At 34.4% G+C, this 19,726-nt stretch overlaps 1 protein-coding gene across 2 annotated transcripts in view; it reads right to left on the bottom strand.

Moving 5' to 3' along the window:
• Positions 1-19,726, bottom strand: part of Nrx-1 (neurexin 1) — a 503,500-nt gene that overhangs the window by 204,011 nt on the left and 279,763 nt on the right. For both annotated transcript variants that reach the window (XM_076781599.1, XM_076781600.1), the window contains 2 exons: positions 13,746-13,904; positions 3,597-3,749 (listed from right to left, as the gene is read on the bottom strand). In XM_076781599.1, the coding sequence (XP_076637714.1) occupies positions 3,597-3,749; positions 13,746-13,904 (312 nt within the window). The remainder of the gene's footprint in view (positions 1-3,596; positions 3,750-13,745; positions 13,905-19,726) is intronic.

Genomic DNA, 19,726 nt, shown 5'->3' with positions numbered 1-19,726 from the left:
CAACCCGTTGGCCGTATAAAGTGTATCGATGGTGACCATAATCCAGGAACGGTCACGCTCGTAAACAAGGGCCGACAAGAGGACTGCGAAATGTGCTTTGAGGGAACATATATCCGGCCGCCTGGCAACCCTAGCTCCATTCTAGTTCGCACTCTGCGCCCTTTTGACCCAACCGTGTCCACCTTTGCGCCAGGATAGACAGGGTAACAAGGATTTGCAATGGTAACGACGACGTTTCGGCGGCCCCTAAAAGCGTGGTTCGCCGCTGGTCGCGTGGACCGTTTCAGTGTTTCTCAAATATTTTCATTGAAATCCTCCGAACACCAAAGTGGACGACCGCCAAAGTTAACGTCCATAGTTTCGAACGAGATGGACCTTGGTTTGTATCGTTACCCGCGAGACTCCATCCATCTTAATGTTTCAGACTCGAGACGAGAAGAATATAGTTCTAGTCTCTGATATTCATCATTCGTCGACTTTATTTTTCAAAATAGTATTTCAAACTTTAAACGATCTTTGGGAAATTAGTTTTATGTTTTCCGTTGTAATTAAAAATAAATTTATTTTTATGTCTCTCCTTTTGACACGTTTTCGTTCCTTTTATTGCTCTATTATTAAATAAATTTAATTCTGAGAATGGCCCGAAGCAATGTTGACAAATTGCTCTTATTACAAAACAATGGAAAACCTTTGAATCATTATTATTATGCGTGTACTAATATATGAAATATGTTTTGCGTACATTTTTCGTAATAATGAGTAATGAACGGATAAAATTCGCAGTCCGGTAATAAGCAACCAATATGGGAAGAAATTTTGTTTTCACTAATGAAAATTAAAACTTTGTCATTTCTATTTACTTTCGTAACTAACGAACGCGTTGCATATCTTTATTAATATAGATTTAAAGCCGGTGACAAACAAGTAAATTAAATTAAAATTGTTGTTTTTGAATCAAGTATACGACCATTTTAAACTAACAATTATTCAACGGTGGATGTAGAATTTCATTCCCAATTATGAAATTGTTTCAAAACAGACTGAAAACTTTACGTATGTTCATATATTAAAAATATTAAATTAATAGCAAAGTTTGTTGGCTGTAAAGGCAATACAAATTATGGTAATTCGTCCTGAATTCACTGGAGAACTCATTAATAAGCCTTTCCTGGAAGCGTCCCCATAATTAGAAACAGTAAAAGAGGAGCCTTCGAATCCGCTATTTAGCATAATACAATATTTTGATAAATTTCAACTGCCAAAGTTTCTGAACTTTAAACCTCTTCCGAAAGTTCTACGTTTCTTAAAATGTTTGCATCTATATCGAACGCGAGAATTAAACAACGTTTAAATATCAAACGTCTCGGAGCATGGAACTCTAAAATATCCAAATATTCTAAGAAGTTTTCTTAAACATTAGAATTTCATGGAGGCAACGGTATATTATGTATTTAAAAATCATTTAAATGCTAAGTATCCTAAACTTTGGAACTCCGAACGTTGCGTTGCGACAGTGGTGGAGGTATTTCATTAAAATATTTGAGGAACACTATGATAATCTATAGAAAGTTAAACCAAACGAATACCACGATAAATACGTATGCGTTTCAACTATAACTGGAGCTGTTCAAATAACAAAATTAAATTAAATCTAAAATTTGAATATCTATTAAAAGTATTACTATATGTAACTCTGTAAAAATTATTTTAACACACAAAGTAATTACTGGAATATCCTCGAAGTGATATTGTTCGTAAAGTACTGTTCTTCGTAACGAAAGTTTAAAATAAAAAGTCTTATTAAACTTCTGATGCATTCCGTTGGTCGGTTCTTTGTTCATTTTTTTACGAACTCTATAAATAGCGAGTAATATATTATTAAACTGAACTTTGACTTTTGTGATTGTCAATTTAAAACAAAATAAGTAATTTATAGACTTATAAATAGTGTTGGTCTATTTGTTAATCGAAGTCTTGCTATAGTAAATTTTCGAATAATACTTAAATTTTCAGAGAAGAAGCTAGTAAACTCTGACTGTACTTTTTAAGCAATTCCTCTGCCTCCAACTATTATGACGTGTCATATTCAGAGAAATAATTGAAAACAAAATAAGTAATTTATAAATAGCGTTGGTCCATTTGTTAATTGAAATTTTGCTATAGTAAATTTTCGAATAATACTTGAATTTTCAGAGAAGAAGCTAGTAAACTCTGACTGTACTTTTTAAGCAATTCCTCTGCCTCCAACTATTATGACGTGTCATATTCAGAGAAATAATTTCAAACAAAATAAGTAATTTATAAATATTGTTGGTCCATTTGTTAATCGATGTCCAGCTATGGTAATAATTTGAATAATATTTAAATTTTCAGAGAAGAAGCTAGTAAACTCTGAATGCACTTTTTAAGCAATTCTTCTACCTCCAACTATTATGACGTGTCATATTCAGAGAAATAATTTAAAATAAAATAAGTAATTTATAAATATTGTTGGTCCATTTGTTAATCGATGTCCAGCTATGGTAATAATTTGAATAATATTTAAATTTTCAGAGAAGAAGCTAGTAAACTCTGAATGCACTTTTTAAGCAATTCCTCTGCCTCCAACTATTATGACGTGTCATATTCAAGGAAATAATTGAAAACAAAATAAGTAATTTATAAATATTGTTGGTCCATTTGTTAATTGAAATCTTGCTATAGTAAATTTTCGAATAATACTTCAATTTTCAGAGAAGAAGTTAGTGAACTCTGAATGTACTTTTTAAGCAATTCCTCTGCCTCTAACTATTATGACGTGTCATATTCAAGGAAATAATTAAAAAAAAAATAAATAATTTATAAATATTGTTGGTCCATTTGTTAATCGATGTCCAGCTATGGTAATAATTTGAATAATATTTAAATTTTCAGAGAAGAAGCTAGTAAACTCTGAATGCACTTTTTAAGCAATTCCTCTGCCTCCAACTATTATGACGTGCCATATTCAAGGAAATAATTGAAAACAAAATAAGTAATTTATAAATATTGTTGGTCCATTTGTTAATTGAAATCTTGCTATAGTAAATTTTCGAATAATACTTCAATTTTCAGAGAAGAAGTTAGTGAACTCTGAATGTACTTTTTAAGCAATTCCTCTGCCTCTAACTATTATGACGTGTCATATTCAAGGAAATAATTAAAAAAAAAATAAATAATTTATAAATATTGTTGGTCCATTTGTTAATTGAAATTTTGCTATAGTAAATTTTCGAATAATACTTAAATTTTCAGAGAAGAAGCTAGTAAACTCTGAATGTACTTTTTAAGCAATTCCTCTGCCTCCAACTATTATGACGTGTCCTATTCAAAGAAATACACTAATCTTTCGAAGTTCAAAGAAATACACTAGTCTTTTCAGAAAAAATAGTCGAGCACAAAGGGTGGAAACGTGTCTGATTTATCAATATTGTGGAGGGGGAGAGGAGGGAAGTAATATCCTGAAGGTTCGTCGCGATCAAACGGATGTCAAGTTCAGCGGTGGCTACAGGCTATTCGCGGCGTTCGTGGAAGGTTTCCTATTTTTCATAATGGAATAATATAGCGAGTATACTCACGAGATGAGAGTCCCTTGTGGTGAAAGTGATTGGGTCCGAGGCTCTTGGCTCCGGACAGTGGAAATCTATTTTGCCCCAAGCGGCCGCGCCGGCGGCTCCGCTTCTGGTCGCCTCGATCAGATCCATTTTCACCCCCTCCGCAACGAATTCGACCTGAAAAAGGGACGAAAAAAACATTTTCATTACTTCTTCGACCGACGCCCACGCGTATCTCGATACCGTCGAACGATACGCGGCCCGATTTACTCCGTTAAACATCATAGCGAGGAAAATGGAAACCGATATTAGCGCATTTCTCCGACGCTAATGCATCGGTGGAATTCTCTGTGCGTGTGCAATTACTTTAAAAAGCCGTGATTACTTTTTCAAATTAATGTATATTTAAATGGAGCCCTTTTTTATTTGAACCTACACGTGACTTTGTCGGAATTAATAATATTCGAAAGCAAAAGATACAATTATTTTAAAAGACTCTGATTACTTTTCCAAATTAATGTATATTTAAATGAAACTTTGTTTTGTTTGGATCTCTGAGCAAGTAACTTTATTGGAATTAATATTCAAACGCTGAAAAATTCATTTACGAATATTAATTGAAATTTGTGCAAAATATTGTGCAAATATTTTTATACGAATAATAGATTTGTGATTGTTTTGATAATTCGAGGAAAAATTATAGGGTATTAATAGTTTGTGGATTTCCACTGGCTTAAGGCGAATCGAATGTGCATTAGATATTAATTCGACATGGGTCTAGGTTGGCGGTTGGATCTGAATAGGATATTAATTAGGTCTGAGTTAGATCTGGGTTACGATGAATTACGTGTTAATTAAGTGCGGATTAAATCTCGTTAAATACGAATACGTCAAGATAAAGTAATTAAATCATTGGTAAATATAATTATGTTAATTGGTGGGATGGAATCATTAATGATCGAATCAAACTATTTAATTGGTTGATCGTTGCAAGCCAAATATACATATTATCGCAGCTAACGGTGACTAATTCTTTTCTTGTTGATATTTTCGATATTCTCTATAATAAATGATGTGACATTAATATTAGAGTTAGTATAATATTTTAATTCATTTTTAAACGTCGGGGCAATTTACTAGTATTTTTTATTGTTGAATTCTCTGAATTGAAATTTTGAGGACCATGTATATTCTATTTTTTATTATTCCAACTATATACTATAAAAGTAAAATAGTAAATATATATAATTTTATTATTTCTTGTCACCATGGTATAAGAAAATGAAACAAAATACATGAACAAATTTTAATAATTAGTAGAAGATATAATTTACGTACATAGAAAAACTCGATAATAATACTATGTTTGACAGTTGAGTAAAAATAAAATTGTCCGACCGTAAACATTTCACAACAATCGTAACTTCAGCTACAAAAGTGTTAAAAATAATGAGAGTAATGATAATAATAACGGTAGAAACGTAATAATTAAGTATAAACGCGAAACGATGCAACAATTTCGCGTATTTTTATTTATATTTAAATCGTACGGCCAGTGAACAGGAGTAATTGAAAGATAAATTCAGAAACACGATTATTAACGCACGCATTAACATAGTAATTACATATTAGCAAAGATTTATATCTTTTATCGATCCCAGGCAATCGCGATTTACCCCACACGAGGGAGGCGGGCATTATTTATCCAGGTCGTTAAAATCGCGACCGGTTAAAATTCGGAGTATTTTTCGAGAAGATTTACGATCGTTCGTTTTTACCGGCTCGCATAAATAATATAACGGACTCAATTAATCGATCGATTACTTATTAGCCGAAAATAAATATACCAGCAGGCGTTGCTAATTATTCGTAATTGTTATCGATCGTCCAGCCGTTGCATTCATGCAAACACATTGTAAAATATTTATAAGAATTAGGTACTTCTTTTAATTTAATAAATAATTCACTTTTCATATTTTTAAATAATTCAACATTATTTTTAGACGATGTTCAAAGTCACATTAGCTGTCAGTAGCAACTATAGAAATACGATATTACAAATATGAAAGAGTTAATTTAAAAAATGTTTTGTTAATTATGAGATTCCTATTCGTCTAGTTAACTTTACGTAATTTTTCGAAACTTCGAGCAGGTTACGAATATTCTACAAGGAACTTTGTGTTCGTTTTATAAAATTCAATACTGTAGCGTATTAAATTATGGAGAATGGGCAAATAAAAAATAACTGCAGTCCAGCTACATTGTTAACAAGGAAACTTTGGCTCTTACGACGCTAAGGAACTTTTTAATAATTTTACAGCGAGCTAGATCGTGGGGGATGTATATTCATTGCATGACATTTTTAAGGGACAGATTAAACGACATTATAATCGTTTTTTAAATACACGATCATCGTGTTTCTCTAATTAAAATGAAAGTCTATTCTTGATAAAAAGAAGATTCAGAATACTTTTTCATGAACGTTACAAATTTTAATAATGCGATTCATGTTCTGTAACAGCAATTTATCATTCTTTTCTGGTATAAAATTTTTCGTTCAAAGAGATCCAAACTCAAGGAGTAAAAATTTGGAATGAAATATTGATAGAGTTTAACATTAATATAGAATAGATGTTATTTCATTATAATTCTCATGCTTATTCGATACACCTTCGACTAGACACACATACACACAGTTAACACGTAATTTCTAATAATACTTTAAAAATTTTTGACAATTTACGGTAATTTTCTATAAGGGAATGAATAAACACTTATTTCCCTTGCTTTATACATTTCTTCAAGTATCTATCATTTTAATATTTCTGGTACTAATAAGAACACTATAATTGTCAGTAGTTTTACCGTTAAATACTGAAACACGAAGCTTTAGGAATAACCTGAGCCCTCTAGTACCTTAAAATTAAAAAAATTCTTGAAATCACTACAATTCTAACGCGTCAGTTTCAAGTTATTTTATTCCTGATTCGAATTAGGTGCAGTATAATTTAATTTCGCCGTTTTCATTCTCATCGTGTTTGGAACTGCTATTTCTTTAATATTCTTTAACACTGGAACTATCAAACTGACCCATTCGTAATTTCAAATAAAAATTATTACAAACCTACTCGATTGGAATTTTGCAAAGCCACGATTTTCAGTAAAAGAACGAATAAACACTTATTTCGTTTCAATATTTTTGGCACAAATAAACACACATTGTCGGTCTAGCATCAAACTTCAATATCGCGGATCTATGTATCCCCAACGATCCAGGAATAAGAAAGGAAGCAACCAACGATCCGGCGCACCGTTTTGCCTCGAACTCGAAATGAATAAACAGTTCCCCGTCAGTCATGGCTTTCCGATTCCGCGGATCCAGCAGAATCCAATAAACTCTTCTCAGCCGTTTGCAAGAGGAGTGTTACTACCGGGGCAAATCCTCTTTACGGGAACAATACGAGCCAGGGCTGAGAACCGGAGGCTGAAAAACCGTCAGAAGCAACGCGACCTAATAAATCAACTGCTCCTTAGCTGCCGTATAATACTGGAGCTATTTACACGATCGAAGGAGACGGCATTATTTGTCAGATGAGACCCTCTGCTGAACGTCCTATTGGACTTTCGACGATTGCACAAAGTGGACGTTTTCGAGCAAGTACGCGCCGCCATAATGGTTCGCGGCGATCAAAGCGGCCCTAAGTCCTCATTAAGATTTCCGGGGTTGGGGCCAACCTCCTCCCCCGCTGTCGACTGTTCATACACGAAGTTTGGCGAGCATTACCAAACGGGAAGCTGGAACGAATATCGAGCGGAACTGGCCCCCGACGCCCGGAAGCTACGGCTGGATCCATCAAAACCTCGGAAACCGCGGGAGACAGTGTTGTTTCAGTACTGGGCTGGGTCTTGTTTAAATTCCGGGACGGAACGTTGTAACCGACCGCGGATTCCAGTGTAATCGACGACGTTCGGGACTGGAATTCAGCAGTCGGAAACTCTGTTCTTGCGGGATTTGTCGCGCACGGGACGCCAAGTTCCCGCGAACTAACGGAACACGGGGTTCTTCGATTATTTACGTAACCGGAAGTTTCGTAATATTTGCCCTCGAATTGCTTCGAATGGCAGAACGAAGACGTATTTAACGATTTTAACGAACCCTTCTACTGCGATACGATACTCCAGTTTCCAAATATGGATGAATGTATGTAAATATGAATGGTAGAACGAAGATTTATGTATCAAGTTTACGTAATGATTTTGTATTTTAACTTTTGCACCATGAATTCGTTTTATATTAGACTGTAATGATGGAAAATTGAATCTATTATGATAGAAAGACCTGATTTTACAGGGAAAAATTAAGCAAGAGCAAATAATAACGAAATTGTTTGATTTTTATTTTAAGGAAGAATTATGATTTGTTATGGAAAACTTGTTCATTTCGAAAATGTAGTTTTATGGGATTTATGTAATATTTGCCCTGGAATTGCCTCGAAAGGTAGAAGGAAAGCATATTTAACAATTTAACGAACCCTTCTACTGCGATACGATATTCCAGTTTTCAGATATGGATGTATGTATGTAAATATGAATGGTAGAAGGAAGACGGAATTACCTATCAAGTTTATGAAATATTTGAGAAATGTTTGGTTTGAATTTTTGAATCACAGATTCGTAGCTGTAAAATTGAATCTATTATAATAGGAAGACCTGGTCTCCAAAAATTATTTTATTTCATTCTTTCGAGGAATAATTATGAGTTTTTATGGAAGACTCATTTATATTGAAAACGTTATTTTATAGAATCTATATAATTTTTGGCCTGGAATTGCTTCGAATGGTAGAAGGAACACGTATTTAACAATTTTAACAAAGCTTTACTGTGATACGATATTTCAAATATGGATAAATTCCTGTAAATATGAATGGTTATTTATGAAAATGAAATGCTTGAAGAACGTTTGGTTTAATTTTTGAACCATGAATTCGTTTTATATTAGACTGTAATGCTGGAAAATTGAATCTCTCGTGATAGGAAGGGCTGATCTTACAGGAAAAAATTAATCTTCAATAATTATTTGATTTTATCGTTTTAAGGAATAATTATGATTTCTCGTGGGAGACTCGTTCATATCGAAAATGTTGTTTTATAGGATTTATGTACGAAAAGAGCTGTGCCAGCAATAGCCCTTACGTGAATAAATTCGTACCAATAACATCTGATGTTTGTATCGGCGAAGTCCAATTGTTCAGACATCCGACGAAGAGTATAGATTACCCGACGTCTCTATGGTTAAACAAATATTCTACGGAAAGAATGACAGAAGCCGAATTTCCCTGGAGGTTTGGCAATAGGTCGAAAATCTGGCGGTACTCGCGCAAAATGAAACTTTCGGCATTGTTCGAAAAAACCGCGTACACTGTCGCCCAAAAGTTCGAAGCTTTTCGATCTTTCAAACAAATGTTTTACACAAACGAACGTCAATTATAAATTACATAAAATGGAAATTATAATTCATGAACGAAAAATTTAGTCTTTTACAGAACAAATATTTATCATTTTGAATTTCTCATTTTCGTAAATCACGGAAACATTCAACAGACACAATTCAAAATTTATTACAAAAATTATAATTGAGTATATTATTCATTTACAAAACGGTATCGAATAAATTGAATAATAATTGCTTGCTGGAAGAATTTCTAAACTTTCGAAATTTTTTCAAAAAATATTTACAACCTTCTAAGTAATAATTTCTTAATATTCAATGGTAAAATTGTTCACGATATAAACGAGTATAACTAATAAAGATCGAAGCTCGAAAATTTTGAGCGTCAGTGTACGCTGTTTTCTTCGGGACCAGTATCGAACCAATTCTTTATTTCGTGAAGGGGGGAGAAAAGGTTGCGGGGAGAAAGAGGGCATGTCATTTAAATTTTCTTGACAAATGCACGCGCGTATTTTAATATTTCACTTTTTCCCTCGCGATATTTTTCATTACTATGCTCCGGTACCTTTGAATTCACGTTAACTGGGACTCGAAATACACAGAACCGTACATTTCAATATTTTTCCTCGAGAATGTCGACGTAATACACTGTCGAAAACATTAAAAGTAACGTACCTATCTTATTATCGTTTATTATAGTTTATCTTGGAAGCTGCTTGTAGCTGCACCTTGTTTTCTTCCCACGTCTCTACACTTTATTCCTTTCTCCGCATATTTTTACATTATTTTCACTATACATTAAAAACGAGACACAAAAAATATTCATTTGATCGTATATAATTTAATTTTTTTAGTATTCTATTCATTTTTTGGTATGATTCATAAAATATTTTTCTTCTGCAATTACAACTTGTAAAAGTGTCGCTAGAGACAGTTGCCAACATCTCGCGCGTCTACAATACACGAAGTAGCTTTGTTAGATTTTATTTATTGATCTGAGGTTACCTAAACTATTTTTTGATAATTTTCGTGGATTTTATTCATCTTTCACTGAACGAAAACAAATTTCTAGCACTAAAGTGTGTCTAGAGCCAGTTGCCAACATCTCACGCGTCCACACTACACTCAAAAATCAATTAATAATTTTCATCGACCCAATGTTGTATTAGCTGAGGTCACCTAAACTATCTTTGCCCAAATTGATAATTTCCTCAAATTCTATTTATCTTTCACCTTGCAAAAGCAAATTTCCAGCACTAAAGTGCGTTTAGAGCCAGTTGTCAACATTTCATACGTCCACACTACACGAAAAAAATCAGGTAATTTCCATTCATCGAACCAGTATTCTATCAGCCGAGGCTACCCAAACTATTATTGGCACAAATTGATAATATTCTCGGTCAGCTTTCGGAGGCTGGTCGTCGAGAAGTCGCGTCGGTTCCAGAGTGGGACGCATAATAACGCAGTTCCCGCAATCTCCGACAAAACTCGCGGCAAGTAATCGGTGTGAAAGGAAGCCCGCGGCGATTTCTATTTGCATATTACCCGAGTCCACGTCGGTACGCCCTTAAAGCTACTTAAGGGACGATATCCAGAAAACTATGGCCGCCGTTAACCTCTCGCATCGGACTTTTACTTTACGCGTCGTTATTGCGACCAGTTTATTGCATCGTTCGTTTCTTTGTTACGAGTTCCCGACGGCAGCGACGCTACCCCCGCTTTCGCGTCGCTTTTTCGCGGCGAGACTTCGCGAAGAAAGTTGCCCGCATGAATATTTCATCGCGTCGCAATGACCGCCGCCGCGCCCGTTACGCTCGGAACTTCCGCTTGGATATTTTCATTTTTAACGAAACCGGCTACCCCCGGAACTGGATGCAGAAGCAGACGAACGCACGATGGAGGCAAATTTATTAAGGGAACCGGGACAACGGTTTTCTACGGCGATCGTTGAATGATTAAACACGATAAAACAATTTTACAAACAGGGCTTCCGTTAACGATACTTTTCATGGAAATATTCTGTGAGTAGAGAGGGAATAAATATCTTGAAATAATCGCCCTATGTCTTGGAACGTTTAATCGTTTCATTTGAAATTTATTTACTCTGTATTTAAACAGATATTCCACTTTGTGTATTGTTTTCCATTAAGTGAGTTAAAAGGGACGATTCTATGTTTTTTTCATTTTTTATACGGTGTTTTAATTAAATTTGAGAATCTGTTCGATACGCGAGCGTTTCAATAGGATTTGCCTGGCACGTCTGACCATTGCTCGATACTTCTACTTGCAAAGATATGCAAATTGTATTTGCTTGTATTTGAAAATACTTTTCATCGAGATATTCTATGGGTAGACAGGGAATAAATGTCTTGAAATAATCACCCTATGTCTTTGAATGTTTAATCGTTTCATTTGAAATTTATTTACTCTGTATTTAAACAGATACTCCACTTTGTGTATTATTTCCCATTAAATGTGTTGAAAGGGACGATTCTATATTGAAAAATAGTGGAATATACGTTTTTTATATAGTACTTTCATTAAATTTGAAAATTTGTTCGATATGAGAGTATTTCAATACGATTTGCCTGGCACGTCTGACCATTGCTCGATATTTCTACTTGCAAAGATATTCAAATCGTATTTGCTTGCATATATATGGTCAATTTTTATAAAAACCATTAATTCATCCATCACTGAATTATTGAAAGTGACGTTGCTTAGATTATATAAATTCTACGGCCGTTGCAAATTCCGGCTGACCATATTCGCTATATTTCTACTTGCAATAGTTACTTGAATCGCACTACAAATATACCAAGGTGAAATTTTAATATCTTGCTAGCTATATGCTTCAGAAAATATTATTTTTTGATTATTACATTATTGATTATGACAATAATAATAATAATTAAATAACTCTTGTCGTTTTATTTATTCGACCACGATTCGAATTAATTTCTGTATTCAATTAAAACAAACATTAAGCAACTTGGAGCGTTTATGTTCCGTTTGTGTAGGGTATTTGGCTCCAGAAGGACAACAACGTGTTATCTTTTAATGAAACTAGGCGTCGCGAGACAAACCAACGACCAGTAGACGCTACGATGCGACCATGATAACGATAACAAATTGAAACCGTAAGAGCGTAATTTGTTCAACTTTGTATTCTTCTTAGTTTTCAAGTCGTTCTCTAAATAATCTTTACCAAAGCATTAAAGAGCGCAGTAATATTCGTTACTTTTTTAAAACCACGTTTGATCGTTTTTTTTCTCTAATTAAGAGCAAAGGTCTGCGACGAATGAAACCGTAAACGTTTTAAGCGACAGTTTCAGTTTTTCAGCCTATGGACGTTTTACGTGCAATTGAATTTCCTTTAAATCTTTTCACGAGAGGCCGGGCGAAATTTGCTGAAAAAATTATCAGCATAATGTAAAGTAATGCCCCATCGAAACTTGTTTCTCGTTTGTTTATAACGTTGTAACGGGAAGATCCCGGAGAAAGGATAATTTAATTAGTTTTCGTGTTACATTATCCTTCGAGGAGCCCGTGGAAACTTTTATAATACTTCAGTTTTAATTTAAAATTAAGCAAAAGTTTCACCCTCTCCGGTTTCTTATACACCCTCTCCCATTTGCTTTTTAAATGCGCGAGACGTTAAAATAAATTTCGCGAAACTCCAAGCGAAGATTTTATGGAAAAACGAATTATTCGAGACACACAAAAATATTGTAAATTCCTAAATGGAATTCCTAAAGCTTCTGCCGCGAACTTTGATTAAAAAATATTACGAGAACCGCGGAGCAGTCTCGCTAAAAAAAAACACGATCAAAAAATATTGACGTACAGGGAACGCAACGTTAAATCGAACCGAATTTTCTATGAAAACGTAAACTTTACAGAATTGGGAATAAAAAATAAATCACTTGATTTCTGTTTCACCCAGATGAACATTATTTCTGGCTTCGTTGGTCAAAAAGTGACCGAAACGCGGACGAAATATAAAAACGATCTGATTTGTACGAAAATTAGTGCATTAGGGTTTTTGTGGCCGCTGATTACGAATCTAATGTCAAATTAATTTTTGAATTAACCGTTCATTGATGGAACATATTTCCAATATGAAATAATGAATTTTTTAATTCGTTATTAGTAGTTCGAGATGTTATTGTAGAACGTAAGAATTATGTAGAACAGGTATTGTTTAATACATAAAGTATATGTATAAAGACAATTTTTAATGGTACCATTTTCTAGAAAAAAGTGTTGAAAAGTGTACCCATTAAAGGCAAACTCAATAAATTCTCATTACCTTCAAAATCATTTGAATCGATAAAAGTTGGCATAAAACTATGATTCAAGAAGTTTATATTTAGGTTTCCTCGTTAATTTTTATGATTCCCTGTACCTTGTAATGATATAGCAATTCCATACACAATAATCGTTACTTTGAAGAATGCAATTTTGCTTAATTTTGTCCGCACTTCAGTTTTTGCACACTGTGCGTCGTATCTGCGCGATAAAATTTTTCTGAAAGGTCGATCAAAGACTTTGTTACATTTGAGCAAGCATCCTCGGGCTCGCGAGCTATCGTAACATCAGCTAGCACGCTTCTTTAAGCACTTTGCATGGTCCGCGTCGCTAAGACCCGATCGTCCTAACCCAGGACCGTTTCGAATAAGTCGCAAAGTGGATCACATCGATCCTGAAACGGATATCTCACCTTTCTGAGGCATCCAACGAAGTTGTTGATCCCTTTGGCACCCTGCAGGGATCTCGCGTCGGCGCCTCCTCCCACCAACAGTCGATCGCTCGCCAAATGTGTGAACGAGCCCGCAGTGTGTCCGTGTTCCGCGTAAATCCCATCGACGATGGCGGAGAGCTGCAACACAGCCCATGGGGGAGGGCAAAGTTCGTGAGGGCTTTTCGAAAAGTTACGTTTACCCCTTCCCATGCGACAACGACGGCTTAAAAGCGTCGTCTGGAACCCCCGATTTCAGATTAAAGTGCAGCCAAGTCGTCCTGAGACGAAGACACGGCTCGACGCGGAGGATTAAATTTCCTCGAGGCTCGACGGCCATCTTTACAATTCACGCGTGTTCCTTTGTTTTTGCGAATACTTAACGAAACTCGAAACCGGTTCATCGTCTCGGGATTGTTGGACTCCAGAATGACGCTTTTTTCCATATATTTGGCGTAGAAATTAATTCAGTGGCTTTTAAAAATTTATTTTTTGTGAAAACTTCGTTTCAATTTTTCGAAATATTCTGTGACTCTGATCCGTCGTTTATTCTCTGGCGAAAGAAAGATGGCTCTTTTGATATAACTTCAGAGGAAAGGAAAATATTTAATAGAGGAATTAATTTCTACAACCAATACATTTATAATGTATGTTTATAATAGTATTATAAATATGGTAGAATGTTTTTCATAAAATGGAAAATTTTTAACAGAGGAATTAATTTCTACACCAGATACATTTATAATGTATACAGGGTGTTCGATCATTCGTGAGAAAAATTTTAATAGAAGATTTTAGAGGCTAAAATAAGATGAAAATCAAGAATATCATTTTGTTGATTGAGGCGTCGCTAAAAAGTTATTAAAAAATTTCAAATTGTTCTAAAAAAATTATTTTCGATTGCAGGGGTCAATTATAATCATTTTCGGTCAATAGACATACCCTCGAAATCCTAGCCATTTTCGAGAAAAAAATTCCTTACCGAAAATATAATTTCAGGCCAGAAATGTTACTCCAGAATTTCGTGCGTATCTTTAAAACGCCATAACTTCTGAACGGATTGAAGGATTTTAATGTTTAAAAAAGCAAACTACGCGTATTTTGCTGGAGAATATGTACAAATCGCAAAAATATTCGAAAAGTTGGTCCTTGACCCCGCAAAATGAGAAAAACCTCATAAAAATGGTCCAATTTTCAAACAGCCATAACTCCTACAATAGTGAATATATTTCAATGAAACTTTTTTCTGAAGTAGAGTTCATGGGTACCTACAAAAAAGTATTAGACAACTTTTCTGTAGGGCGTCAAACAAAATAACTAAAAATCAAAAACGAATTTTTAAGAAAAATCGACAGGGGGTAGGTGCCTAAATTTTTCGGCGAAAAACAATTTTTTCAAATCGTTCTGGAAAAAATATTTTTGGCTGCAGGGGTTAATTAAAATCATTTTTGGTCAATAGACATACCCTCGAAATCCTAGCCATTTTGGAGAAAAAAATTCCTTACTGAAAATATAATTTCAGGCCAGAAATGTCTGCCCGAATTTTCATGCGAATCTTTAAAACGTCGTAACTTCTGAACGGATTGGACGATTTCAATGTTTAAAAAAGCAAACTACGCGTATTTTGGTGGAGAATATGTACAAATCGCAAAAATATTCGAAAAGTTGGTCCTTGACCCCGCAAAATGAGAAAATCCTCATCAAAATGGTCCAATCTTCAAACAGCCTAAACTTCTACAATAGTGAATATATTTCAATGAAACTTTTTTCTGAAGTAGAGCTTATAGGTACCTACAAAAAAGTATTAGACAACTTTTCTGTAGGGCGTCAAACAAAATAATTAAAAATCAAAAACGAATTTTTAAAAAAAATCGACAGGGGGTAGGTGCCTAAATTTTTCGGCGAAAACAATTTTTTCAAATCGTTCTGGAAAAAATATTTTTGGCTGCAGGGGTCAATTACAATCATTTTTGGTAAATACACATACACCCAAAATCCTACGTATTTTCGAGAAAAAAATTCTTTACTGAAAATATACTGTGTGGAAATGTTTCTATAACTTTTTAACGAAGCCTCAATTAATAAATTAGTATCCTTGATTTTTCTCTTATTTTGGCCTCTAGAATCTCCCATTAAATTTTTTTCCATGGACGGTCGAACACCCTGTACATTTATAATACTGTTATAAATATGGTAGAATGTTTCGTTCGTTCAATAATCAGGTCAAACTGACATTATCGTTATAATAGCGTTGCAGTAGAATCTCAAATAAATGCATATTCGAATGGAGTACTTGGACTTGTTTTCGCCAAGAAAATTATTGCTTTAACACTGAAACTATCAAAGTAATCAAAATGATCCATTCGTAATTTTTAATAAAACTTGTAAAAAATTTACTCTACTGGATTTCTGAAAATTTAGTTCTCTATAAGAGAATGAATAGATACTTATTTCAAGTATCTATCGTTTTAATTATTGTGGTACAAATAAATACACTACAATTGTCGACAGTTTTAGTGTTAATAAAAATATTATGAAAAATAGTGGCGAGTCAAGAAGTCATCCATCTCGATCGACGATGTATTTAGTTAATAAATTGCTACAAGAACTCAAGATGTTATATTCTGGAAAAATACGAGACGTCGCTAATAAACGGTATTTTGTCCAAAATCAAGCGACCGTATACCACAATAATCGTCACCATGATCGTGAATAATTACGTCGGGAATTTAATTTCCCGTTAAGGAAGGATAATCTTGTTCGCTGGACGGGGACAAACAGACTGCGAGGAAAAACGATAGCGACCGTTGTTCCGCGTCACGGTCGAGATCTTTTTCCTTGTTAATTAACGGTCGTTGATAGCGGAAAAAGGGACGACAGTTTCGGACGAGACTCCCACGGAATTTCGCTTTGTCGTAGCTCGGGATGCCGGAAGGGGTGGGAACGTTGCGTCTTTGTCGGAGGCGTGCTAAGCTAATCGGTGGAAAAACAGATTCGCGCGAAAAACGAAATTCGCCACGCCCCGGGATGATCGAGGAGGGAAAATGGGAGAAGTTGAGATCGCCGTGGGAGGCCATTTGTTTCATCCGTTTGTTCGGGGCGACTTTATTGAATCGCGATGCCCCGGAAACAATCCGATGAATCTCGACGAGTCGTACTGCAGACGTCTGTTTTTCTCCTGACGTTCGATCGAACTTACTCAACCGTCTGGCGTGTCCATACGGATGCAAGAGTTTTCATAAATCTCGCGAAGTTGCTATTATTGATGCGAGACTCTGCGATTTCCTTGCGATTCTTAGATGCTTGGTTCTTGTTTATGGACCAGGAGAAGGATATTATGCAGGGTGTTCGGCCATCCCTGGGAAAAATTTTGATGAGAGATTGTAGAGGCCAAAATAAGACGAAAATCAAGAATACTAATTTGTGGATGGAGGCTTCGTTAAAAAGTTATTGAGGTTTAAATTTCCAACCGTACTGAATTTTTTTCTAGAAACTGGGTAGGATTTCGAGGGTATGTCTATCGACCAAAAATGCTTGCAATTGACCCCTGCAACTAAAAATAATTTTTCCAAAACGATTTGGATTTTTTTTTTTTTATCGAAAAATTTAGGTACCTATCCCCTATCGATTTTTCTTAAAAATTCGTTTTTGATTTTTAGTTATTTTGTTTGACGCCCTACAGAAAAGTTGTCTAATACTTTTTTGTAGGTACCCATGAGCTCTACTTCAGAAAAAAGTTTCATTGAAATATATTCACAATTGTAGGAGTTATGGCTGTTTGAAAACTGGACCAATTTTATGGGGTTTTTCTTATTTTGTGGGGTCAAGGATCAACTTTTCGAAGGTTTTTGGAATTTCTACATATTCTCCATCAGAATACGCATAGTTTGCTTTTTTAAACATCAAAATCGTCCAATCCGTTCAGGAGTTACGACATTTTAAAGATTTCCATGAAATTTCAATGAAACATATCGATGATATGGTCAGACATTATATTTTCGATTAGAAATTTTTTTCTCGAAAATGCGTAGGATTTCGTGGATATGTGTAATGACCAAAAATGATTGTAATCGACCCCTGCAATCGAAAATAATTTTTTCAGAATGATTTGAAATTTTTTAATTTAATTTTGTTAATAACTTTTTAACTCAGGCAAGAAATTGATATTCTTGATTTTCATCTTATTTTGGCCTCTAGAATCCCCCATTGAAATTTTTCCCAAGGGTGGCCGAACACCCTGTATAAATCTATTCGAAACAAAGTCAGAGTTACTATACTTAAACAAATTTGGTATTCATTTTTGTTTGAATACTTGCTGGAATTTTTCTGATCAGTCTGAAAGTTTCTAGGAGAAATCGTATTTTGATTTTTTGCTACCAGTGTCACGTGTCCGCGACAGTTTAATTTTAAAAAATGTTTGGAATTAATACAGTCGATTGTGGAATTTGTTAATAATCTGAGTTCGTTAGTATAGTTTAATATCCGCACGAAATACGTTTTAGTCTCGTGGGCGATTGTCTTTCGTGGGCAGAGAAGTGATTCGATAAAGGTTAATCGTCGTGGGTGGTACGCCATAGCAACCCAGAACCCACGCGATCCTGGTTCGAGAAAAAAACCGATGTGGAAGTTTTTAATTAAGCCAATCGATCCGTTTAAATGCGTTACAATGCTCGGGAATTCGTTGAGTCGCGGGGATGGAAATCGAAATTCTCTACGATATAATTTGGGGGGGGAAAAAATTGAAGATACAAATATGTTCGAAAATTGAAATCCACCGACTGAAATCGAACAACAGATTTCACAAACAAATCGAAATTCATGATCGTGCGTCTGTTTTAATATTTTTGATATTTGAATGTGGGTCAATTTGAGGTTAAATTTTTTATATCACAGAATTACTATTTTTTGTATTTTCTTAACCACTTGACGTACGATTCGATTCCAAATAATTTTTCAAAGGGTATACTATTTAATTTTATTTAAATTTGTTCGTAGAAGTAATGGCCATGAAAAAGACTAGATTTGTTTTACGAATATTAATTTTAATATATAAGGCTTGATGATACTTGAGTATCAATGATAACAAGAACTTTGAACGAGTCAGACATATAATTTGAAAAATATATCTGCAAAATTTTGTGCTTAAACTCCTAAGATTAATGAAGTTATACACAAAAAATTTTAAAATTTCCCCGAAACACGTATGAATAAACCTCGTAAATTTGACTGCAAAAGCTGTGACAATTTATCCACAAAAAATTCTCCAAGAGACTTTAAAAAAAACCCCACCCTACCCTACAATATTTCTAAAAATATAAAAATAGCGTTAAAGGTTGCAAGCGATTATATTCGAAAATACACAGGGTCACCAATTTCTACTATATTTAGCCCAAAAAATTTTAAAATTTCCCCGAAACACGTATAAACAAACCTCGTGAATTTGACTGCAAAAGCTGTTACAATTTATCCACAAAAAAATTCTCCAAGAGACTTTAAAAAAAACCCCACCCTACCCTACAATATTTCTAAAAATATAAAAATAGCGTTAAAGATTACAAGCGATTATATTCGAAAATACACAGGACCACCAATTTCTACTATCTTCAACCCAAAAATTTTAAAATTTCCCCGAAACACGTATAAACAAACCTCGTAAATTTGACTACAAAAGCTGTGACAAAAAATTCTCCAAGAGGCTTTAGAAAAACCTCACCCTGTTCTACAATATTTCTAAAAATATAAAAATAGCGTTAAAGATTACAAGCGATTATATTCGAAAATACACAGGACCACCAATTTCTACTATCTTCAACCCAAAAATTTTAAAATTTCCCCAAAACACGTATAAACAAACCTCGTAAATTTGACTGCAAAAGCTGTGACAATTTATCCACAAAAAATTCTCCAAGAAGCTTTAGAAAAACCTCACCCTCCCCTACAATGTTTTTTAAAAAATATAAAAA

This window comes from Colletes latitarsis, chromosome 14 (assembly GCF_051014445.1).
Source record: "Colletes latitarsis isolate SP2378_abdomen chromosome 14, iyColLati1, whole genome shotgun sequence".
NCBI classification, from domain to species: domain Eukaryota; kingdom Metazoa; phylum Arthropoda; class Insecta; order Hymenoptera; family Colletidae; genus Colletes; species Colletes latitarsis.
The sequence above is the reverse complement of the archived record's forward strand: the minus strand, read 5'-3'. Positions and strand labels throughout refer to the sequence as shown.